Consider the following 26,653-nt stretch of genomic DNA (forward strand, 5'->3'; position numbering starts at 1 on the left):
TAGGGGTCTGGAGAACAACACGCCTGACTTTGTCTGTTGCTTCGCCTCCGTCAGAACTGGGCATGTGCGGCCAGGCAGGAGGCGTGGCTATCTCAGACTTAGTCTTATTGGGTACAAGGGACTTCAGGAAACCCAATCAAGTGGATTATCCATCATCATGCTGAGAAATGGCGTTCAGGTAAGACCAACGCCCCTTTAATAGACATTATTTCTTCCAGTTGATCTGTTCAGTTGAAATTTTATTGTGACAGGAACTTATAGTTTTATCTATGTTGTACACATAATACCATAGTAAAAAGAATTAAAAACAATGAAGATAGCAAAACCCCACAAAATCTTATTTTTTGCAAGCAAAGTACATTAATGCAAAATTTAGATTTCTAATTTCTTTTCATATCACAGTATTAATTTGAAACTTCTATGCTGATTTCTTATAACAATAATATTTTTTTTCCATTTGGCATAAAAAGACCATTATTTGGCTTGTTAAATTTTTGCTACAAGGTTAAATATATTGATCTACTGGGTTCATCTGTTCAGATTAATTATTGTATATTTTTTATTGTTAGAAATGTTTTAAAAATAAAGTTCCATGCTATCTACTTTAATAATAATATAGTCAATAATATATTTGTGATTGGATTTCTCTCTGTGTACGTGTGTTTATATGGTGGGTTGAAGAGGTATTGTATCTGTTTACACTTATTACTTACCCAGAACCTATGGGAATAGGGGGGATGCAGATATCATAAATAAATAAAATATCTTTATACATGCTGTTTTAAGAAACTAAGTACTTTTAATTATTTAATTTAATAATACAATTTTAACATATTATTGCTCTAAATCTGATTTTAAACTGTTTCAATGTTTTTTATGGAAAGCAAAGTATATCATATACACTGGCAAAAAGAGAGGCTTCTTTAATAAATAGTAGAGGAGTTAGTGACATTCTACATTACTAACAAGTGTAATACTTCTCTGCTATTTATTAAAGAAGCCTCTCTTTTTGAGGCATCTTTTGAGCCTGAGGACTCTGAAAATAATTGCATTTCAATAGTGTCCTTAAAGCAGCCTTAATTTTTTTTAAAAGAAAGGAACTGCTTTAATAAATATCAGAAAACTACTGTGCTGTACCTCTTTGGAATCGTTTGCAAAGGGTAAATAACTGCAGTCTGTAATGTAGCATAAATAAATAGTATATTTATATGTGTATATTTAATTCCTCCTTTTAGCACTTATTTGAAAGTGATGACTTTCTTAATTTTCATAATTATTCTGAACAATTTGTTTCTTCTTCAGGCCAGAAGACTTGTCTCCATTTACATGGTATTTTCCCTTACTTGTATGTGCCATATGATGGTTATGGACATTTGCCAGATCATTATCTGCGTAGTTTGGCATTCAGCATTGACCGGGCACTCAATGTTACTTTAGGAAATCCATCTTCTTCTGTTCAGCATGTGTTTAAGGTGTCACTAGTATATGGAATGTAAGTATTGATTTATTTTTTAAACACAGTTAAATAATAAAATTATTTTTGAGAATCTTCAAAGGGTTAATCTATGTACTACTAAAACTCTTATGCCTGTTTGTCTGTAACTTCCAATTGGACAAAATGGTGCATCATAGGGCAACAATTTTTGAATTGAAGTACCTCAAACCCTAATTTAAAGAATGCACCCAACATTGTTCTCATCAGATTAAAATGTCAAGAATCTCCAGACCTTTTGTAATGGCAAAAGTGTGGCTACAATAGTACTATGTGCTGTGCCGCCACAGTCACATGATTGTGATGTCTGACACTGCCAGTAAAGTCAATGGGGGAAGCCAGCTGGAAGTCAGAAATAGCTCCCACTAATTTTTTGCCTCCTAATGGTCATTCTGTTATTAGATAAGGAAATATCTCTGAAAGCATGTCTCCGGGGTCACAGCCTGTCTATTATTTGTATCTGTATACACAAAAGAGATTCCTACTCTCTTTGTAACATTTAAACTGATATTCTATTTACTGTAGTCATACCTGCCTTTTAATTTTCATAATGAACCAAGTCTTTTCTAACAAAGTTGGCTACAGAGTTTTTCAGTATAGGTTGGATTTTCAGCATTATTTAATATTTTTAAAAGCAGCAACTGACTAAACTATCATTATAATTATTTCTTTTTGCCCTTGTTTTTAATTGGAGGATTTTAGAGGTGGAGAGGGAGTAGGAAAAACAATAGCTGAAAGATTATAATTAAAATACAGAGGAAAAGTAGTGAATATCATTTTTGCATTGGTATGCCTATCAGAATTTGAGCCTCTTAGATCTCTAAAACTTAGAAGAAAAGATAGTAACTAAGAAATCCATCATTGCAAGATGGGAATTTGAATGCACATTCCTCCACAACTTGATAAATATTGAAATAGTAATGTCTGTGTACTAATGAGTAAAACTAACATATGTATTAGGATATGTATTAGGACTGTGCAATACTTCAGAGTTGATTCTGAAAATATATTTTGGAGCACAGAGAGGCACAAATGTAGTTGCAAAGACCAGCCATACAATTCTGAGAAAAAGTATGTCTGCTTTCAAGAGCTGCAGATTAGTGCTTTTTTCACGCTGTCATGTGCTCTAAAACGTATTTCCTGAATCATTTCTGAAGTGCCACATAGCCAATAATACATGTGCAATAATTTAGCTGCTGTGTGATAGATATATGCAAATATTCCAGATCTGAAAAGCAGTTACAAGATGTTTAACCTCACAATAATGTGCACACATTCTGCAAGTTTGGCCTAATCTTGGAATCAGCACATTGGTTTTGTTCCAAGCTCACAACAAAATTGAGCTGCTTTGTGAAGTGTTTCACATGTTCCAAGAGGTTCAAGGCCTGTCACCAGCATAGTTTTTAATCCTTTTCCTGATTCTACCCTTGATGCCATGGGTCAATACTAGTGGGGAGAGAAGTCATGGGAGGGGCATGAGGTAGAAGAAGCAATTTTTTTTATCATATTGTTAGATATAGACTCTGTTTGCTGGGTCCTATTCATCAACTGGCATGGATGAGACAGGGTACTCAATTTGCATGCCAAATGATTGATCCCAAACCCAAATTCTGGTAAAGACCTCTCTTACCTTCTCTTTATTGGATAGATTTGATTGATTATATTTATACACATACCCATCTCACATAGCATGACTCTGGGTGACATGCAAAACAATTTTAAAAACATTTAATAAGTTCAATAAAAGGCTAAGAGAGAATATCAGATTATAAATAGAATAAATAAAATAAAATTTATTGTTTACAACTTCTTCCACCAAAAAAAGTTCATTATGGGTTGTTTTGTGTTGAGTGTGGTTATGCAAATGTAAAGTTGCTGTTGTAACCAGCATTAGTAATTAAATTTCAGGTTGTAAGTCAAAGTGCAAAGATCATTTTGCTTTTGTCTAAGCATTTAATGTATGCAATCTGTACATTCCTACTATGTTTCACATTACATACCAAATATAAAAACTGCATTGCTTTTATTGTGTATTGCCTGCAGGTTGCCAAATACAGATATATACTATGCTGGGCATTAATAAGAGAAAGAGGCTTCAGACCAATAGCCATAAAGTCTACTTTTTACTAATTTTTGGGCTCTGAATTATGCTGTGTCATTTTCTATTGTGTTCTAGAAATTGATTATGTAGAGACAGGTTTAATTAATTGATCCTGTTGTTTCTGATGATAACTGGTAAGGATGATAACTTTTTTAAAAATTTAAAGTTTTTAAAGTTTAACTCAATTCTTCTTAGGACAAGGCATATGTAATAGGCCAGGGGTCTTCAAACTTGGCCCTTTTATGACTTGTGGACTTCAACTCCCAGAATTCCTCAGCCAGGCACGCTGGCTGAGGAATTCTGGGAGTTGAAGTCCACAAGTCTTAAAATTGCCAAGTTTGAAGACCCCTGTAATAGGCAATTGAATTACCCAATTCATCACTGTTACCTACTCTTGTAACCCTAGAATAAAAAAAACAGGGAGTACCTGTACCTTTTGTGTTCTAATTGTTCCTTGTAGCAAAATATTTTAAATGTTTGAAGCTTTGTTCAGTCTGAAATATGGAGCACTCTGGACATTTGAGTTTTGTCTTGAAAGAAAGTTCTGATTAAAGCTATTTGTCCTTTATGCAAAGAAAAAAAAGCAGCTTGTGCACACTCCTTGATTCATGTCTTGATCCCTTCTCTCTGAGAGATTATGAGATGAATAGTTTATAGGGTGGTTCATCTCCTTTCTTGTGTGTTTCTTGTGACACCATTGTGTAAAGAACTGCACAATTGAAGAAAAATAAAACTTTCTTGAAGTTGAGCCTCTCATGCCTGGTGATTTTATGGATAGATTTTAGTTTTGCAATATTATAGAAATATTGTAGTTTGTCATTGCCTTCTTCTAAGATGTTCTTCCTGATGTAGCTAATAGTTCTTATATTCCTGCTTAGCTTTTAAGTCCAGACAAGGTCAGTTAGGGGTTGGCAGCTACAATGGCTGAGCAATTGAAAGAAATTGTGAAAACCCAATTTAATGTGGGAATTAGTAGAACAAATATTTTTCATCTATTTCTGCCAAGACATTATGGAAGGATCAGACAGTGATGTGATTTTGGTTGGTGTTTCCTGCCAGTCTTAAAGGTAGCTGGTATTACAACCGTTTCCCTTCTCCCCCAGCCTTTACATTAGTGAAGATATCTCATATTTCTTAATGGAAAAATAAATTATGTTTCTTAATCTCACCATGTAGTTTAATAGTGGTTCTAAGTTGTAGTTAAAGGCTTCTTAACTCTTAAATGAGAGTGCACTTTATACTTCCACCTTTCCATAGTTGCTGTAAAGGATACGTTGATTTCTGTTGTCAGAGTTGATCAACAGTTCAGATGGGGTAACTTTGGAAGAATGTTATTAAATTTATACATTTATGAAACAGTATGTAAAACTAGAAATATTTATTTTGTAAGGCAAGATAAATGTGGGTAGAAATTTCAAGTTGCCTCAAATGTAGGAATTGGCAGGACTGTCATTTATGGTGTTACCATACTATGCTATACTTGATCATTTGTTTTAATTTGCACGTGAATACTTTTGGGAATTAATGTGTAGATTTATTCTAAAAGCCTTAATTTATAATTTGGATTCAAGTAAAAAAAAATATGGTTGCCATTCCCTACTTTATTATCAGGGCTACTATGCAATTGTCCTTAGCTGCACAACAAGCAAAAAAGTATCCCATCATCTTTATTTTGGAAAGGCAAAAAAAAAGTGTGTTGATCTAGCTGCCACAGTGTTCCAAAATAAAGACTTTGGGGTGGGTCATTAGCACAGCTGTGTATGACAGTATTCTTGTACCGTGGCAATGTAATAGCTAACTAATCCATGTTCTCTCTCAAACTTTTGGAGTTTCAAAGGGTACAGAGATCATCTAAGGGTCGGAATGATGTCTTCTCACTTGTGCAGCACTATAAAAAGCTTTATTTTGGATCATTAACTAGCAGTGCTCACTTCAGATTGAAAAATAGTGTACAGTCAAACTGTTTTCTGAGAAATGGAATAATTGATCATCCATTCTATGTTATTTCATATTTGACTTGCAGTAAAGAAATCTCTCCTATAAATAATATGTACAAGTGAATCTCAGTGTCAGATTGGGGTGTGATGGGCAAGGTTCCTATTACTCCGCTGATGGTTATTTAAGACATATGTGGATCCATTTCATCAAAGTGATTATTTGGAGCAGGTCAGACCAGAATATAATATCATACTGCATTTTTGTTTTCCAGGCCTTTTTATGGATATCATGAAAAAGAAAGGCAGTTTATGAAGATCTATCTTTACAATCCTGCTATGGTGAAAAGGTAAATATTTCTTTTGTTAGTACTTCCATGGTTTATCTTTTTATACAGGCAGTCTTTTGTTAGCAATTGCCTCTGACAATGAGTACTTAATTGATGAAATGAGTTTCAAAATTGATGAAATTGTAACTTTGTACTCTCATTTACTACCTTCACAGTGAATGGCTGACCTTTCCCCCCCTCCTCCTCCCTTGCAGAGTGGAGAGCTTTTCCCCACAGTGTACCTAAAAAGCGCTAACTCTGTGACTTTAATTATGAGGCCTCAGCCCACCAGGTCTGCTCTCTATACTCCTCACAAGCCTGAGAGTCCTGCACTTGCTTCTCTTGATTCCCAGAAGGTCTCATCCTACACTTTGATCTACCAGCACATGCAAAGCACTCCACTTACCTTCATCATTTTTCTCCAGCTACTGACAGATATGCTCGGCTGTTGCAAGGTACGGCCTTCTCACTAAGGCTGCCAGGTGCCATTCTCTGAGCAGATACCATTCTTGCGATGTTTCAGAAGCCTCCTTCTCCAAGCCTTGCATGATTTGGAGAAGGAGGCTTATGAAGCACCAGGAGAATGGAGAATGGTATGTGGCAACCTTGCATAAGCTGGGCATGACTGTCAGTAGCTGGAGAAAAACAGTAAAATTGAATGCTTTGTGCATGCTGGTTGCACATGCTGATAGATTGGGACAGACTGAGGTCTCCCAGGCTTGGTGGACTGAGTCTGCCTCTTGGATCTGCTGGGAAGGGAAGCATAAGGAATGATTGAAGCCGCCTAGGCCTGATGGGCAGGGGAGCAAGATGGGCGGCTGAGATGGAGGGAGAGATAGGTGAGTGAGGAGAGTTGCAACACTCCTGTGGCTGTAGGTGCTGGCAGACTGTCAAATGGCCACATTTCCATCTGACTGTAGAGACATTTCAAGGGCCATAACTTTGGGCACAAGTAATAAGTCCCTTCATTCAGCACCATCATGTAATGGAATGTGGGAATGACATTGGAGAAAGGGGTGAAAAGATTCTGCCTGGGAAACAATTAGACAAGAGAGGCAGGAGCTCCAGTGGCTTAATGGTCAGAGAAAGAAATTAGGAAACATCCTCTCTAATGGATCAAACAGTTAAAAATGGTGGCATGAAGTTTTATCCTTTTAGACCTTCAGGATTCTATTGATGTAGCCTTACAATAAAGTAGATTTAGCTCATCTAGTTGTGTTTCCTACCTGGTTTTGCCAGGAGGGCTGACACATCATAATTTTGAATGGTTGCTGAACAAATAGTTGTGAGTTCAGGCCTATCTGTACAGGTAATCTTTGACTTACGACAATAGTTTGGACTTACGATGGCTTTGGAAAGACTGCTTTATCACCTGTAAAGCATTTCTGGCCATTGTAAAATGTTTCATGATTTGTTCAACTATGATTTCAACTAATGACCATGTGATCCACTTAATGACCCCTGTAAAAATGGTCATAAAAATCATGTGATCAGGCAGATACCTTGACTTAAAACTTGATCAACTTACCACCAAAATTCTGATCCCAATTGCACTCGTAAGTCAAAGGCTACCTGTATGCACAGAGGTACTGTGAGTTGTAGATAGCAACACTACTTAGACTTATATACCACTCCATATTGCTTAACCAGCACACTCTGAGCAGTTTACAAATGTCACCATATTTCCCCCAACAATCTGGGTCCTCATTTTACCAACCTTGGAAGGATGGAAGGCTGAGCTGGTCAGGATTGAACTCCTGGGTGTGGGCAGAATTAGCCTGCAATATTGCATTCTAATCTCTGCACCACCACGGCTCCTACAGATTCTAAATTTGTTGCCTCCATTTTACCCACACTCCTCCCCAGGTAGATGTTTTTTGCTAACATTCAGTAGCAAAATAATTAATAGATAATCTTAATCTCCAAAAGGATGAACTCTGAAAAATTCTGCTTTCACTAATACAGTAACATCATTGCTGTGCTTCTTGCAACCCTTGACCAGTAGAAAAAAAAAGTTTTAAAAAGTGCCATAATGCTGAATTCTGTTACAATAGTAACTATAATTTGTAACTTATTAAGATGTACACTATTGTGAAACTTGGGCTTATTTATTATTTTTGCTCCAACTAACCTTTGCTTCAGTCACAAAGAAGGCATCTTTTCTTGTTTCCACATCGAATTAAACATGGCTTTAATTATGATATACTCAACAAAAGTCACAACTTGTCCTTCAAATTATGACAACCACAAACACAGGGCCTCAGTAGACACATGATTGCATTTCAGGCGCTTGTCAACTGGCTCGCATTTACAACCAGTTGCAACATCCCACTGCCACATGACTGATTTGCGACGTTTTTTGTCATTTTGCAGCAAAAAAACCCAACATCCATTATGTATGTTGGATTTGCTTAATGACCATGTGATTTGGTTAATGATTACAACTGTTATAAAAGTGGTTGTAAAATCAAGTCAGGTCACAGGGTAAGTCGCTTAATGACCGCAACAACGTAGGCCAAAAATCTGGGTCCAGATGTGGTTGTTAAGTGAGGTCTACCTGTATGCAGTTTCTTTTTGCTTAAAACAAATATTTTGAACAGCTAGACACAGACATCTGTAGATACCTCAAATGCTTGTGCTTAGGTTCATTTAATCTTGTTTTTAGTATCTAAAATGTTATATGTGTAGCTGTAATTCTTTGTACAGATGTCAGAAAACTGCTATATTCAAATTATGTTCAATAATTTTCCCATGTTTAAATATTTCTTTAAAAATAATGTTGAAATACTACTGATGATTTTTTTATTTAATTATAGAGTATGCGAGCTTCTACAAGGTGGAGCTATAATGAATAAAATTTACCAACCTCATGAAGCTCATATTCCCTACCTCCTTCAGCTCTTTATAGATTATAATTTATATGGAATGAACTTAATCAATCTGGCTGCAGTCAAGTTTAGAAAGATAAAGAAAAAAGGTATGGAAGTTATCTCAAACGTATTCAGACAATTCAGCCTCTAGAATAAGCTGTAAATTATGGATAGTAATTTAAAGAAAGTAATGGTTGCTTTTGTATCAATTGTTTATGTTCCATACTATTTCATGTCCTATTATAACAACATAGCTTCAGAAACTGTGGCAGGTAAATTTTTTTTATGACTTGTGAACTAAGTCAACATTTCTTGCTCTCTGGCTGCATATAAAGTATAGAGTTTGTTCGTTTAAAGTATTTACAGTAATATTCAAAAGAAAAGGATTTCTAGAAAGTTAAGGATATAATCCCTAGACTTATCAAATAAAAATACAGCATAAGGAAGAAAAAATTGAAATGGGAGAAGCATAAAGCAAGCTTCCTGCAGTTGTTTCTTCTCTGTTTGGAGTCAGACTGGGCTCTGCTGTTCTTCCTGCAGTGTGCAATCTGCCTTGATATTTTCCATGTGGAAACTCTCTATTCTTCATCACTTTCAGTGTACTATGGCTATTTTGTACTACTTAGAAAGATTATATAGAAATTTATATAATGCTATTTTCTAATTTGAGGAAAGAGCTGAGCCTTTCTATAATTTATTGTTTTATTTCCTCCTGTTTTATTGTTTCCTTTCTTTTGGATCTGCAGTTTGTTTTTCTGTTACAGGTGTCTTGGGATAGTTCTTCATCTGGTGTCTATAATTATTAAAGTATTCTCATAGATGCTTCAGGTGCAATAGGTTTTTTCATAATTACTATTCCATTCTCATTGTGTTTTGGCCTTAGATACAACCACATTTATTGTCGAGAGATTTCTCAAAATAACCTTTTTTATGTGTGAAATCACTGAAATCACATTTCATTCTTCTGTCAGAAGTTAATAGTGGGAAAACAAATATTGAAGAGCCCTTTATAGGTTTCTGAAATTGGCTGAAAAATGGATTTAGAATCTGTTCCATCTTGCTTTAAAAAACATAAATATATCCTCAGTTCATATTGCACTTCTGATTACACGAGAGAGCTTTTCTGCAGGTTTCTCAGTCTGCCATAATGGATACTGCTGCTAGATTTAAATGAAGATGTACATAATTCTAAGGGTGCTGTGGTGAGGAAAAAGGTGACTTTTTGCAAGATAAATATTTTACCTGAATATTGCCAATTTCTTAAAAACCTTCTGCCAGAATGGTCAATTCAGTTATATAAAGTTTTGTGATGCAGTCATAACAGATATGGCCAGTGGTGCATTTTAAAGTGTTGGCTTATGAACAAATATATTAATTTTCTAATACACAGAGATAGACATATTTTTGAATTACAGGTAACCCTCACTTAATGACCACAGTTGGAACTGGAAACTCTGGCACTAAGTGACACAATCATTAAGTGAAACATAACTTGACCATGCCGGATTTACGATGCCACTTCTGGCACAGTCAAGTAAAGTACCTATGGTCATTAAGGAAGACATCATATGATCGTGACTTGCAATTTTACTGCCAACTTTTCTATTGACTCTGCTTGTCAGCAGTTGGCTGTGAAGTGCACAAATGTTGGTCATATTTGTGTGGGACACTTCAATGGTCATAAATGCCTGCTGATTGCAAAATGCCTGAATTTCGATCATGTGACCATGGGGATGCTGCGATGGTCATAAATGCAAGGGCAAGTCGTAAAGTTAACCTTTTCAGTACCATCCTAACTTCAAATGGTCACTAAACAAGACAGTTGTTAGGCGAGGACTGCCTGTCATAGTACATTTGCATAAAATATGCTAAGCATTGAATGTAGGAATAAATTGCATTCTTATAAATCATTCTCATGTTTCTTAACACTCTTGCCATAATTCTGATTATTCCCCTTGGGATCTTCTGTAACATAAGGAAGGTGGGGGTTTTTTGTTTTTATTTGGCTGTTGATTGCTGCTTCTTTATAGAAGATAGGCATCATCATGAATACATATTCTAATAGTCTTGTATGATGGCATCTATGCTGAGCTGTTATGTTGTCACATATACTCTGCTGCAGACTTCTTTTGTTAAGTAACAGAAGAACTCAAAGGCAGCTACTACCATGCATCTCAAACCCTGAAAGTTAAAAATTCATAATTTTCTCTGAAAATGAGATAATTTCCTAGATCTACTTTTGCACTTCCAATGTTCTCTCAATTTAAAAGACTTTTAGATAAAGTTACATTCAGCAAACAAAATGCAGATGGGGATTAACTTAAACTCTATTTAATTCCTTGCTTATTTTATTACAGGGTTTTGCCAATAAATGATGTATAATAAACTTTTTGTTAAATAAGCAGTATTTCAAAATTTTAATATATAAAAATTCAAATAAACTGGCATGTTTTCTAATACTACATATTGGCTATGTTTTATACATAGGTGATGCATTTGAAGAAATTGGAAGTTGCGGAGATAATTGGACAAGATCTGCTACAAGACCCCATCAGTGGGAAGATAATCAGATTCCTAGGTTGGCATATCTGGATACATATTTGCTTTAGCAAGTATCCTAACCCATGGGATATCTACATACATGTATTAGGACGAAATATAGCTGCAGGTTTAAGTAGTTTAATCAAATTAAAGTTGTAGTAGGGCCATAAATCTAAATCAGTGGGCTATAATCAAAGTTCTTTTTTTAATTTTTAATTTATTTTGTTTTATATACTAGGATAGAGATAGCCTTCTGAGAACATGCTAGCACCCATGTATTCTTATTTACTTAGAATGTGTTAATGGACTTGAAGATCTCTTAAATAATTGATACTATTTTGAAATGTTATGACATTTGACCCAATTTTCTCATATATTTTATAGCTGCTGACTCATTTTTCCAGCAATGTAATTGAAGTAAACATTTGTTCTAATACTTATAGTCAGCCTACATACACATGCATGCATACACACTTCTAATAGTCTCCAAATGTTTGAAATTGCAACTTCTTCACTCCTTGGCTTTTAGCCATGTTAGCAGGAATTGTGAGAAGTGTGACCCTCAACATTTGAAGAGTACCTGCATTGTAAATAAAGAATTAGACTTTTCATATTCAACAATCCCTTCTCTAGTCTTGTTCTTGAATTCCATTGACTTGATTGTGACATGATGTCAGTCTGGTTTTATATATATATATATCTTGCTCTCCAGGGCTTACAAATACCTTTAGCCCGTACTTTTGTATTGTTATGCAAGCTTGGGAGATGCTCACTTTTAGCACTGGTGGAATAGGAAATAAATTATCATTTGTACATATCTAATGCTTCTCATTCTTTAATTGAACTAAGGTTAAAACCATTGTAAATCTGTGATTATTTCTGTATTTTGATATGAAATTTTATATATAATTATTATATTTAAATATAATACATTTTTTAAAAATGCAACATATTAATATACTCTTTTAAACTTTAATTTAAATGCAGCTCTTTGATATTGGAAGGTATAGAGCCACAGAGTACCTGTGAATTGGAAGTGGATGCAGTAGCTGCTGATATTTTAAATAGATTGGATATTGAAGGTAAAGTATTTTTCTTTGTGTGATCACATGGTATATTTGCAGGTTTGTTATTTCTGCAGTTCAGTGTATAATTCCTTCACTTAAAATATTTGAGTTCCCTTAAGCAATAATATATTTTATTAGAACAAGTTAAATAACTTGTTTGATAGCCAGTAGAGAAGGTGCTAAACTGTACCCAGTCAAATCCATCCTCAACCATTAAAGTTTATAAAGTCATAGTTGGTGACTTTAGTCAGTTATCTCTTGAGCTTCTGGGTAAAAGATGAAATATAAGCCTAACGTGATTAGCATGATTGAGGGCAGATTTTTGTCAGTATTGCTATTCAAGAAAACCTCTTGTAAAGCTATATCTTCATAAGCTTGACACTGCCATTGATTCTGCTGCATCTTTACTGTTCCAGACCAGATTGGTCAGAATCCAGGGTTACAAGCAATATGGGAGGATGAGAAAGAGCGGCGTCGAAAGAACAAAGAATCATCACAGATTACTCCTCCTAACTCACAAGGTAGAATTGGACAAAAGTGTCTAATTTTGATTGGATGCTGCTATTGGGAACTCCTAAAAGAAAGGCAGGATATAAAAATATTGTAATGTATCATGTAATATAACATCACAACGTTTTCGGAATTTCTTCCCTCTTTGCTTATGCTTTTATATGTACTCATTGGATTATATTTCATTTTATTTTAAACTCTCTTTTCTTCTTCTATTACCAGTATAGTCTTAGGTCCAAAAAAGCAGAAATAGCGAAGAAAAAGCATTCTTTCTTAAAGTTAGAATAATATGAATGCAGTGCTATAATTTGCAAAGTCTTGTATCTAAGAAGTGATATATAAGTAAATTGCATCTGGAAGATGCTAAAAATTCAAGAATGCATTAGTTTAATACTGTATTTTTCTGTGTATAAGACACACCCTTGTATAAGACGCTCTGGCATGCAAGTTCCAAGCTTACAGCAAACAAAGTCAGCGCTGAGAGCAACTGCCTCCCAGTGTTCTAAATACACGCCTCCCGGCCGGCCCCACCCCCCACCCACCTAACCAGCATCCGGCACGATGAGCATGCATAGTCAGTTCACAGTAGACAGCAAGGCAAGGGAAGCAAAGACAGGTTTTAAACTCCCTGCCATTTCTCCATGCCGATTAGCTGTTCGGCAGAGCGCTGAACAGCTGAGCCAGCAAATCCGGAAGTTCGCCCGGCCGCTATTATCGAGCAGGACAGCCTCGCAGCTGTGTTCCACAGGTCCCTGGCCAGCATACAGGTACGAGGGAGGGAAAGGGCTGTCGCTGCCATCCATACTGCTGGTCCCATCCGCTGCCTCCAGACGCCACCATCCAACGATCTTGCCCCCTCCCCCCTCCCATTAGTGGCAAGCCCACAGGGGCTTGACACCTGCACCAGGCAGCATGGCAGCAGCATGTAAAGAACTCACACAGGCATGCCCTGGGCTGCAGAGGTTACCATTATTTTTTCGTGTATAAGATGCTGCACTTGTATAAGACGCACCTGATTTTTGAACAGGGTGTTTGCAGGAAAAAAAGTAGCATCTTATACATGGAAAAATACGGTATCTTACAGCAGACCTGGGCATTTTATGGTCCTCACATCTGGTCCTTTGGCTGTCCCTTTCCAGCCCGTGTGAGGTCAGTCGAAAACTAGAAATCAAATGCAAATAAGTGTATGCCGTGCATGCAATACAATTGCATTGGTTTTATTTTGAAGGTGGCTGTTATTTCTTTGTCAATTGATGTGCGTCCATGCGTGCCTCTGTACTTTCGCAGCCCTGTAGGTTTAGCCCTCCGCAACAATCCCAGTTTGTCATGTAGCCTTTGGGAAAATTGGTTGCCCACCTATGTCTTACAAGTTACGTCGTCAAGAATTACTCTGGAGCGCATTCATTGCCTAATTTGAGTATATTTTGCTTCACTTCTTCATTTTGTTACCTTCCTCAAATAATTCAAAATCTTGCACCATTTTGTGTCAGTATTATTGCTCCTAACAACCAGTTTAGTGTAAAGATTAAGGCCTCAAGTTAGAATAAGCAGACTAATAAGGAGACTAGAATAAGCCAACTGGGTGACTTTGGGCTAGTCATTCAGCCCTAGAAAGAAGGCAATGGAAAACCACTGTTTACCCCTGCAAGACAGGTGCAGGACAGCCAAAATGGCATAGATGGGAGGGAGTTGGGAGGAGCTGAAGCATCCAATGGCCATAAATGCAGGTGGGTGGCCAACATCTGAATTTTGATCACATGTATGTGGAAATGCTGCAACAGTGATAATTTTGCACATGGGTCATGTCCATTTTTTTCAGCACTGTTGCAATTTAGGTCATTAAACCTTTCATAATATAATATAATATATATCATTATATAGTAAAATAATATATAAATATTTGTAATAGTCATAAGTTGAGGACTACCATTACTTCATGTTTTGTGGATATGTCAGAGAAATTCAATTTTTTTCTGTTGATTCAGATCCCTTTTTTTTAGATGGGCATGGCAATTTACAGATGATATATTGCTTTATCTATAGTTAAAAATGTTGAGTAACAATTCTTAAGGAGAGAGAATATTAATATAGTGACTCTAAATTCCTACATTTTTTCATGAAAAAAGATCGTGAATTTGTGGCCACCACAGAAAGTGAAAGAATCTTTCAGAAGAGACTTAAAGAAATACTCAAACAAAGTGATTTTTCTGTGTAAGTATTAATTTATATGTTAATCTATATCTTATTAACTCTGGATTCAACAATCACATTAAATATTTTTTTTATTATTAATTAGGACATCTGGCTCAATGGACAGCAATAATGAATCACAAGAATTCTCTGCTGAATTGACATTACATTCTGAGGTACCTAAAGTTATTTCATGCTCACCGGCAAATATGATAGAAGTACACAGTGATAAGGAGCTGCACAGAGGTTAGTATTATTAATACAGCAGTTGTTTTCCTCCATTACATGACTTGTCTTATTAGAACTGGTTTATTCAGAATGGAAGAAGATACTGAAATGAACACAAGGACTGAACTCCTCCACTAAAGAGACTGATCTTCATTCTCATCTGTATTTTATTTTGTCCTTTATTAACAATTTGTTGATATACTTCGTGTGATTATTCATGAGTGTCTATAATCCTATTTAATGTTAATATGCTTTTTTATTATTGGTAAATATCTTGACTATTTAACTTTGGCTTATGATGAACTTTTAAAACAATGTATATACATAACATGCTATAACTACATGTGTTATTAGGAATATTGGTAATGGTAATATGAAGGTAATTAAGAGGGAACATTTTAGCATTGTTAAATTTTCAACAGATTCTGATAAGATATATATATATAAGATATATTGATTAATTCCATTCTGCTGAAGAAAGGAACAAATTCATATTTATTGCTACTTAGTATTTGGAGATAAAGGAAATTTAGTACATATATTTGAGTGTGTGTAATATGTATTACATATGTATATGCAGTATGTATAAATAATATATAATATGACAGCCAGTTTGGTGTAGTGGTTAAGATATCAGGCTAGAAACCAGGATATTGTCAGTTATAGCCCTACCATAGGCACAAAGCCAGCAGGGTGACTTTGACTAGCCACTTTTTCTCTATCCTGGAAAAGAGGCAATGCTAAATCTTGCCAGGAAAACTGCTGGGACTTGTCTGGGCAGTCTCCAAGAGTTGGGCACAGTTGAGCAAGAGAAAACAAATGTATATATAAAAAGAACAAATAGATAAGAAAAAAAAAGCTTCTTTATGGATCATTTTATTAAAATGGGCTATGAATATATCTTAATTCTCTTGAACCACAAGCATGTTCTCAATATATTATATCTTCAGAAAATGTAAATGCACATTTTAATAAGTCGATAGTCTTGTGATATTTGTAAAAAAATATTGACAGCTTACCTAGAATCCTTGTTCATTTTTTAGAAGAGTCCGAAAGCAAATATAAAGAGGATGCACTTATAAATGAAGAAGCCATTTTGAATATAATGGAAACTAGTCAATATTTCCAACCAGTATCTCAGAGATTTAATAATACTCCTGTGTTTAGTAAGTATAATTCACAAAGGCTTTTCTAAGTAAGGATTAAGAATATTTAGATATAGATATTAAATTGTTTTAATTACTTTGGTTATAATTAATTTGTGTAGCTTTATTATATTAATCACCCTATTTGTCTTGCTTGTTTAAAAGGCCAGGGAATCAGATAATTAAAAAGTACTATAATAACTATTAGTGTGTTCCATTTTTATTACTTACAGTATATCCATGTATTTGATTTATTTTTTACATATCCATCCTAAAATGTGGAAAAAGTAAGAATTATTAAGCAAAAGAAATTAAAGGCAAAAGATGGGAGAAAAGGAAATCTATTTTTACAATACTATGCCTCTCTATTCTTCTCTGCCCTTGCAAATTATCATTGCCTCTGTCCACCCCCTTAAACTTATTCACGCACTCTTGATTATTCTTTAAACTTCTCATCAATTCTCTCCAAACGTGACTCTTGATTTTGTCTTTCCTTTCCATTCTTTATTGATATTTATATATTTGGTTTGCGTATGTGTGATTTGATCCTCTTTTATTTTCTATTTCTGTGATCTCCAAATTTAATATCTATATATTACTAAAATTCTTGTTGTCATGACCTTTAGCTAGGCAAAATGCTGCATCATAGGGCTACAGTTTTTGAATCAAGGTATTTCAAATGGGCTAACTTCCCATCCAGTCAGTCAGGGAAAGTATGCTGCAGAAGAACTCCAGCTGGCAGGCTCTAGGGAGAGTGCTTTCTCTGCTGTTGCCCCTGCACTATGGAATATTCTTCCCCTGGAGGCGAGGAGGTCCCCAATCTCCTGATCTTCTGAAAAGGGGTTAAAACATGGCTCTGCGGCCTTGCATGGGAAGCCCAAAGGAGCATGCAATTGTAGACTTGGTTGATTCATTTTTTTTATAACTTTTCAAATTTTTAATTCTAAAATTTTAACTCTTTAACATTTTAATTTTTACATAATGTTAAGTATAACTAAATAAATTTAAAGCATGTGTCCAAAATACAGGACCTATGACTTCCAAAGGGATGAAATTTGGGGAAATTGTGGCTGTTTCAATGCTACTTGTTGCTGCTGTGCTTCTAGGCCGCTGCTGTGGTCATTTGATCTTCATTTTCAACGTTCCATGATAGTTTCCCAACCATTTTTGCAATCACTCGCTGTCAGGCATGAACAAGCAGATCCACGCATGAAGAGTTCAGTTAGCTGTTTTATTTCCCAAGCTTATACATAGGAATTTTCTCAACGCTGAAAGTTTGCACCTGGGTTAGACTAGATAAGGTTCAATGGCATTTAAGGAGGGAGTCGGCCTTTGCCTTCTTGTGCCCATATGGGGATTCCAGACTAATTACCCATTTGACTCCTCTCCCAGGCTTGGCCAGTTTCTCTCAAACAATTGCTCTTTCCCCCACCCAGCAGCAGCCACTTACTTACCTGCTAGAAAGGAAGGAAGCAAAGAAGGGAGGAAGAAACCTCCATGCATTGTTCTCAATCCATGTCACCTTCCTGTGTATTTCCCCAGACCTGTGCTGGCCCCATACGCCTTCCTTCATCTGCTCTGCCCACATGCCTTCCCCAGCCTATGTAGCACCTCTTGTATATTCTTATGCACCCACCCCACCCCATACCACTCATATACCTTCTCTGATCCAACCCACATCACCTCCTTGCATGCCATCCGTGACCATCATGACACTCTCATGCACCCTTCTTGACCCTTGCTATCCTCCTCTAGACCCTACTTGACCCCCATGGCACTTCTTAGCATCCCCCATGACTTCCATGCACTCTTTTGACCCTCAATGCCCCTATGTGCCCTATCAAATCAACACAACATCTCTCGCACATGCCTGGGTATCTTTCCCGACGTTGTAGCCTTACCATTTTTCAACATTCTCACTGCATTTTCATACACTTATTTCCTGGACACTGACATTTTGTAGTATTTATCTCAGTGTCACTCTTTAACACAGTGTTTCTCAACCTTGACAATTTTAAGGCATGTGGACTTCAACTCCCAGAATTCCACAGCCAGCAATGCTGGCTGTGGAATTCTGGGAGTTGAAGTCCACATGCCTTAAAATTGTCAAGGTTGAGAAACACTGCTTTAACATATCACTATCATTTCCTTGTAAATTGCTAAAATATCTCCTCCCCTATTCTTTCCCTTTAGTTTCCTTCCAAATAAGTTCATCATTTCCGTACACTCTTCTGAAGACTTTGTTTAAACCCTTTTCACCCACTTCTAATATAGTTTTTATTTCCATCAATATCATATTTTTTTTCCTCTGACCTTTGTTCTCTTTTATAGCATTCTTTAAAGCCATTTTTAAACACTGATTCAAGTACTTTCCACAGCTTTTTCTTGTACTCTCTTGGAATTTATCTTGTAGTATTTATCATACAAAACTTACGTTCTTATTCAGTCATTCTTTCACATTATTTTCCTTCATTTCCATATCTATCACCACCACCACCACCGAAATCCATTTTTAGCACATTCAGATGTGGCTGTCCCACTTTAAATAATTCTTCTTTCTGGTATTCTTCACTAATTCAATCTTTTATAATCAATAATTCTTTAGATTCCTTCCTTGGCTATATGTATGTATAAATATGCTGAAGCCAAATATTTGAAAAAAATGTAAACCTTTTTCTGAAAAATACTTATTAAATTACTTTTCTGCATTTTTGTTGTTTGGTTCCCATTAGTCCATTCATATCACTTAATATAACTTTTTCTTCTAGGTTGCATTCATTCAGAAGGTTGCACAGTTTGCCCCCAACTCACAACTGTTTATTCCATTATCACCGTTCATTTGTAAAAAGGCGCAGTGGCTCAGTGGTTTAAAAACTGGTAGATGGTCTTTGTTCTAGCAGTTCAAGTCCTAGCATCACATGATAGAGGGAGCTCACATCACTTGCCTCAGCCTCTGTCAACCTAGCATGTTACATTCAAGTAGATAAATAGGTACCACTTCAGTGGGAAAAATAATGGTGCTTAGTACAGAAGTATGATCTCAAGTGGTGCAGGACTTACCCAAATATGACCCCCAAATGCGAGGCGACATCAGAGGGAAAAGCCCCAGATGACACTGCAGAACACTGTTAACAATTCTAAGTGCGGAGCTAGTTCACCCTCTGTGGTGCATCTTGGATAGCACGCAAGTGTGAACTGAATGGACTAGCAGCTTTAGGCAGCCAAACAACTACTCTGTACTAACCCTGTAGTCTCCTAGCTAATATACATTGCCATATGCTAAATAAATAAATAAATCATTCATTTGTGCCCAACATGGAACATGCAAGTCAACATAATATTGCTCATATCCCACCGTTCAGTAAACACATGTCAAGATACATGAGAGAAATGATAATAAAAACAAAAAATCTTGTGTATTTTTGTTCATCTATGGCACTGAGATTGTGAGGTTGTTAGGTTTCATTAAAAACAAATGCAGAGATTTAAAAAAACAAATACAAAAATACATTCTATTTTTCCTATAGTGAATAACAGTTCTGATCAAGCCATGATACATCTTTTAGCTGGGTTGGAAGATGATGGATATGAGATTGTACAACAAAATGCATCATCACAGCATTATTCTTCTGGACACTATAGAAATCTTCAGAACAGTGATGATGAAGAAAATGAGCCACAGATTGAAAAAGAAGAAATGGAGCTCAGTTTGTTAATGTCCCAGCAATGGGATAGCAGCTCAAATGAAGTTGATGCAAAACGAAGGTATATTCTTTTTTTTTTTGTACAGTTGCATATCTGATAAAAGTACTGATCAGCCTGTATTGAACCTTCCATATTACTGAAGAAAATCTATATAATCTATATATTATCCATGATCTAATATAGTATCAAGAAAATATATGTAGGATAAGGTATAGGAATAAATGTAAACTCAGTCTAATATGCAGTAGGTACAACTGGAACCAACGTAATCTAGAAGCCCTAATTAAAGCATAGTCATACTGGTTTTCTCTAAATATTATTTAGCCCTAATTGTCATATTTTTGAAAACCATAGTAAGAATGGAAAGGATTTTGATAAAGGAGAGGAGAGATTAGGCTTGTTGGTGGAGGGAAGAAATAAGCCTATGGAGTGCTTCATTTGAAAGAGGTGCGTTAGAAGACACGTGTAGCATCTATTTGCAACTCACTAAAACAGGTACGATTAAATGTAAAGCATCTCCATAGCATGCCATGGTAAATTGTATCAAAAATCATAGAGGAGAAGCAACTCTGCCTATCTATGTCTCAGCAAAAGCCATCTAATAGGATGGACAGGAGAGTTGTTATTCAAACCAGACTTAAATCCTAGTTGAAATGTATGTAGAAATTCAGTTTCATCCAGTCTGAACAGCTATCTCAGCTCAGTAACTTTGCCTAGGAGGAGATATTAACCACACATAATTACTCAGATTATCCAATTTATTTATTTATTTAGGAATGGTCTCTTTGTTATAAAGTTTCCTACTAGGTATAATAAACTAGCTAGAGTTGAGCAAAGTGATAAGTGGGTTGACAAATTATTCATATCTTCATTGAGACAAAATAATGAAAAAAGCTAATAATCCTGCTTCTTCATCACTCCCACAAAGTGAGCTCAATTATGCATTTTTTACTGGTGTTAAACTAGTATTCTGCCATTTGCATTCTAATTGTGTCCCAGTTGATTTTCCTTAGCTAGATTGAAAAAGAGTAGGAGGAGATTTTCAACTATCTGTATTCCATAGACTGACCCAAGGAAATAATCAGAGCCCTCTGATTTATTAGCATCTAGGATCAAAGTAATCTAATAGTTCTCTCCCATTGAAGAGAAAAAGTTGCTACAGTCTTAGATCTGAGCAGGAAGTGATCTTACCACAACAATAATACTTCATCAGGCTGTCATCCTCCTGGAAAGTGCATTGTAGAGATTTATTTGTCTTTACTGTCCAACATTCAATGTGTCATAACTATTGAATTACTAGATTATGGTCAGAAGTTTTTAGTTGTGTAAAATAGGTTGTATTTCTTGTAGGTCAATGGGCAGAAGTAGAAATCAAAGTTCAGGTGAAGATGATAGTTCTTCTGAAGATGATATGGACTGGAATGATAACATGCTTCTAGCAAGCCTTTCTATACCTCAGTTAGATGGAACTGCAGATGAAAACAGTGGTAAGTATATGTAAAAGGGTTTTGCATTTTTCTCAGAAACAATAATTCTTCATTGTGATTTCTGTGTCACATGTATGGGTTAGGTGCTTTGTAGAAACGTTGGATAGGAATCTTGCCCCACATATATCACAAAGTTAAGTTTAGGTGAAGCCGTTGAATTTGTTTTCAGCCTCCCCAATAATAACATAGAGGCAATATTTTCTAGTGGTTCACCAGCAAAAAATTTAAGTGGCCAGAATTAAACATAGTTGTCAAATGTTAGGAGCTTTCCATAACCTTGTTATGTTATAAATATTGTGGAATTTTGTGAATGTTATCTAAAGTGCCCCACATACCATGTTATTAGTCTCATAATGATCTTGTACTGCTTGATGCCCTTAGAATTTCTTTAATTATATTCTTTTATCATCAATAATTATTATTTGGCCATCTTTATACTTGCTGATATTTTAACCTCAGGGAGAAAATAGTAAAAAAAAATCATCTGTTCTGTTCTAGACAATCCTTTGAACAATGAAGGTTCCCGGACCCACACCTCTGTAATTGCAACAAGCAAAACTGTAAAGACTACAATTTTTCATAAAGATGCTGCTACTCTGGAACCCCCATCACCTGCTAAAATAACTTTTCAGTGTAAACACACAAGTGCCCTTTCTTCTCATGTTTTGAATACTGATGACTTAGAAGGTCTTACTCAACCAAGCATGACAGATATAAGACCTGACTTATCAATCCATTCTCTTTCAAATGAAAGTATTTACAACATGAAATACCCAGCATCCTTCAACAATATCCTCCATTCTGAAAAGCCACATCAGGAAAATAATAAAAGTGAAAAAGGCTCTGTTTTGTGTGAAGACATCTCCTCTGTAAGCAGACACTTGCCTAGCAGAAAGTATACTGGAATTAGAAAGGTTGCAAAGGATGTATCTCAGCATATGAACCACCAAATTAGTGAAAATATTCTGACAAATAAGTCTAACTTTATAGATTTAGTTTATTCCAAAAATAAAACATCTTCTGAAATAAATATAAAAGCAAACGCTACCGATTTAAATAGCCTTTTCCCAGCACCAGAAAACTGTGAAACTATGTCTTGCTCAGAGAGTAATCAGACTCTTATTCTTTCTCCTGAAAAAAGCACTGATGGAGATAGCCTTAATAACTTTAAACTTAGATATGAAGAATTTGAGGAACACAAGAATGAAAAAACAAATGTAAATCAACAGGCAGCACACTATATGTTCTTTCCTAGTGTAGTTCTTTCTAATTGTCTCAATCAGCCCCAGAAGTTGGGCCCTGTGACATACAAACTGCAACAAGGAAAAAAACAGTCTAAGCTAAAACGAAATAAAAAGAAAATGGTTCTTAGCAATCAGCAGTCTGCAAATGCCATGGATGCTTTATCCACAAAAGAAAGCTGCTATGTACAAGATAATGCAAGTAGCAATATTCCCGACAGAGACATTTTGTTACGGAATGATACTCAAGTTCATCATATGGTTTTTGAAAACAAAATGTCCACAGACACCAGGAACTATATTGATTGTCCTTTTGAAGATTTTGCTCAAGAATCTGAGGAAACGTTTGGACTATGTGGTAATAAATATACACTCAGAGCTAAACGTAAAATAAATTATGAAACTGAAGACAGTGAATCTAGTTTGGGCATACATAATTCAAAAATCACACTACCTCATTCTGTAGAAAATGATGAAAATGTGGATGGTTCTAAAAAATGTAGAAAACGAAGGCGACTTTCTAGAAAATTGCCACCTGTTATTATAAAATATATTATTATTAATAGGTTCAGGGGGCGGAAAAATATGCTTGTTAAGCTGGGAAAAATAGATTCTAGTGAGGAACAAGTCTTTCTTACTGAAGAGAAAATGAATCTATATAAGAAGCTTGCACCTTTGAAGGACTTCTGGCCAAAAGTTCCTGATTCACCTGCAACCAAATATCCTATTTATCCATTAACACCAAAGAAAAGTAACAAAAGAAAAGCAAAATGTAAGTCTGCCAAGAAAAGGCTGGGTGGGACGCCACAAAGTATAAAAAGTAAAACTATTAGAAGAACCCTATATTTCAGAAAAAGGACTCATGCCTTTCTTTCCCCTCCTCTGCCGTCATACAGTGCTGAAACTGAAGACTGTGACTTGAATTATAGTGATGTTATGTCTAAATTAGGTTTTCTGTCAGAAAGAAGTACAAGTCCAGTTAATGTATCCCCACCCCGTTGCTGGTCTCCCACTGAGCCAAATGCCGAAGAAATTGCGTGCAAACTAGAAAAAGAAACATTAGTGTTTAAAAATACTAATACTTTCAGCAGTAAAACTGTTAATCCCAATGTGGGAAAACATTTTCAGTCAAAAACTCAGGTTAAAAAGTGTAGAAAGCAATTTGCTAATGCTACTATAAGAAGCAACAAAAAAAGCAATCAGTCTAATAAACCTAGAAATAATTTAAAGAAAAAGTCAAGATCAAAACAGAAACAAAAATTTAAAAAAGTGTCCACATTGGTGACAATTGCAGATAGTCAAAATAGTATTCCTCCTGTAGCAGAACTTAAACTTACACCAAACCCCTGGGAGTTACCTGAGAATGTTAACCTGGGAAATTCACATCCAATTGGTTGTTCTACAGGACATCCATCTTCAGCACAGCTTTCATTAACAGCTAATGCCCAAGTAAATCCATTGATTTATTTCCAATCGTTGTTGGAAAATGAAAAGCCTATTGGACACCAAGGTTCCAGTTTGACAGAGGATCTTCATCCAGGCATAGCTTCTCTGATATCTGGAAGGGAAAAAGCCAAAATAAATTTCCAAAGATCTAACAGTCAGAGTAGTATATTTAGAATGGAAGAATCCTCAATTCAAAATAACGTATATGACCAGTGTAACTGTGTATCTCAGGTAGCACTGAATGCATACAATTCTAAGGATGCACTTAAAAAGACAGAAGAAGTTACAAATTCACAAAACAAACTTTTATCCTCTGTGGGAAAAGTAAATGAAAACTGTATTTCTTCTGAGGTGATCAATACTGATCAGATTCATCCTAGTAACTTCTTGTGTTGTAAAGATAATCAGCAGCAAATAGTTTATTTGTCAGAAGCAGCAAAGCATGCTGATCATATTTCTTTTTTAAAAACTTCTGAGGAAAGCCATGGATCTTATCAGTTACCAAAAAAATGCTTTGTAGCTTCTTTAAGAAGTCCAGTGAAAAAATTAGAATGGGAACAGAAACAGAGGGGGTTTATTTTGGATGTGTCACATTTTAACCCTGAAAAAAGTACAAAACAAAAGGTAATATCAGAAACAGTCTCTCAAGCTCAAACAGATTCTCAGTGTAAGAGCAAGGGTCTACTAACTCCTTCAGCATTCAGTGAAGGGCATTCTGGCTTAGCAGTTCTGAAAGAATTACTCCAAAAGAGACAACAGAAAATGCATATAAACAACATTCATGAACAAGCATCAGTTAAATCTCAGTCGAACATAGATGCTTCCTTCCCTCTTGATTCAAATAAACCATCTAAAAAACTTTGTTCTGTTACATCTCCAAGAAAGCCTCGTATTCCCAGGGATAAAAAATCTAAAGAAAAGGCGGTCAAGCTTTTAAAAGATTCAGCAAAACAACTAAGTAATAAAGCTGGCCATGTTACACCTGCTGATAGTTCCATTCTTTATTCAGATGCGGGTTTTGAAAGCTGTTACTCACTTGAAGATAGTCTGTCACCTGATCATAATTACAATTTTGATATTAATGCTATAGGGCAGACTGGATTTTGTAGTTTGTATTCTGCAAGTCAATTTGTCCCAGCAGATCAAAATTTACCACAGAAATTTCTGAGTGATGTAGCTCAGGACCATTATCCAGGTCAAACAGCAGAAACTGATTTTTTAAATCATAATAAAATATCTAAGGAAGAAAATATGCATAATTCAGATCCTCAATCTTGGTTAAGATCTGGCCAACATAGCCCTCAGCTTTTTGATAAAAGATGTTTGGAAAACAATGAAAATCTTCTCCACAATCAATGGAAAAACATTCTTCCATCTACGTCTCAACCTGGTTCACCAGCAGATGGTCAGAAGGCTGAAATGTGTCATAAAGAACAACTTCAATTGGATAGAAATATTATGAAGAAAGCAATTTTTCTTAATCTTTCATCTCCAAATGGTGATTGGAGTCAAAATCCCTTTAGAAAGGAAGTCATTTCTGAACCTGGACAATCGCTTGACTCAGTTAGTATTTCTTTTTCTTCTATTTTATCTTCCCCCGATGGTGAACTTATGGATGCTGCTTCTGAAGATTTAGAGTTGTATATTTCAAGAAATAATGAGGGATTAACACCAACCCCTGACAGTTCACCTAGATCTACAAGCTCTCCATCACAGTCAAAAAATGGGAGTTCTACAGCTCGTGCTGCTCACATCCTTAAACCTCTAATGTCACCTCCCAGTCGTGAAGAAATCATGTCAACTTTATTAGATCATGATCTGGCAGAAACAATTTATCAAGAACCTTTTTGCAGCAACCCCTCTGATGTACCTGAAAAGCCAAGGTAATGTGGTTATATAGATAGTCAATAGGACTTTCTGTAGTCATATTTCTCTTTTTTTATATCATTAGAAATGTTTACATTTTTACATAAGAATTAAAAAGTTGGGTACAATTTAATATAGCCTTCCTTTCTGGACCCATAAGGCTTACAAGGTGAAGGCTAGAGCTACATAAAATCACAATTACATTTCAGCTATAAAAGTAAGACTCCAGTTTATTTCTGTAGTTAAATAACCATTATGAACATGACATGTCAGAATGATTGGGTATTACTCAGAAGTATTTAAATGAAACTGGATAAATTACCATTTTAGAAAAATATTCTTGGGTAACAACAAAGTTATTTATAATCAATTATCTTAAATTTACTAACTTGGATGTAATATCTTAGAACCTAAAGGGTTTTGACTTAAGTTTATTTTTTTGCTTAGATAATTTAACCACATTTTATTATTTATTGTATATTTGACTTGTATATTTTATTG

General features: G+C 35.5%; 1 protein-coding gene across 2 annotated transcripts in view; it reads left to right on the forward strand.

Moving 5' to 3' along the window:
* REV3L (REV3 like, DNA directed polymerase zeta catalytic subunit) overlaps positions 1-26,653 on the forward strand; it is an 84,512-nt gene that overhangs the window by 25,720 nt on the left and 32,139 nt on the right. For both annotated transcript variants that reach the window (XM_029284070.1, XM_029284069.1), the window contains exons 2-13: positions 1,303-1,492; positions 5,803-5,877; positions 8,673-8,833; positions 11,214-11,304; positions 12,255-12,349; positions 12,751-12,855; positions 14,971-15,055; positions 15,141-15,280; positions 16,306-16,428; positions 19,935-20,172; positions 21,463-21,599; positions 22,098-26,169. In XM_029284070.1, the coding sequence (XP_029139903.1) occupies positions 1,303-1,492; positions 5,803-5,877; positions 8,673-8,833; positions 11,214-11,304; positions 12,255-12,349; positions 12,751-12,855; positions 14,971-15,055; positions 15,141-15,280; positions 16,306-16,428; positions 19,935-20,172; positions 21,463-21,599; positions 22,098-26,169 (5,512 nt within the window). The remainder of the gene's footprint in view (positions 1-1,302; positions 1,493-5,802; positions 5,878-8,672; positions 8,834-11,213; positions 11,305-12,254; positions 12,350-12,750; positions 12,856-14,970; positions 15,056-15,140; positions 15,281-16,305; positions 16,429-19,934; positions 20,173-21,462; positions 21,600-22,097; positions 26,170-26,653) is intronic.

The sequence above is a fragment of the Protobothrops mucrosquamatus genome, unplaced genomic scaffold (assembly GCF_001527695.2).
Source record: "Protobothrops mucrosquamatus isolate PMUCROS unplaced genomic scaffold, P.Mucros_1.0 scaffold357, whole genome shotgun sequence".
In the NCBI taxonomy this organism is placed as follows: Eukaryota; Metazoa; Chordata; class Lepidosauria; order Squamata; family Viperidae; genus Protobothrops; species Protobothrops mucrosquamatus.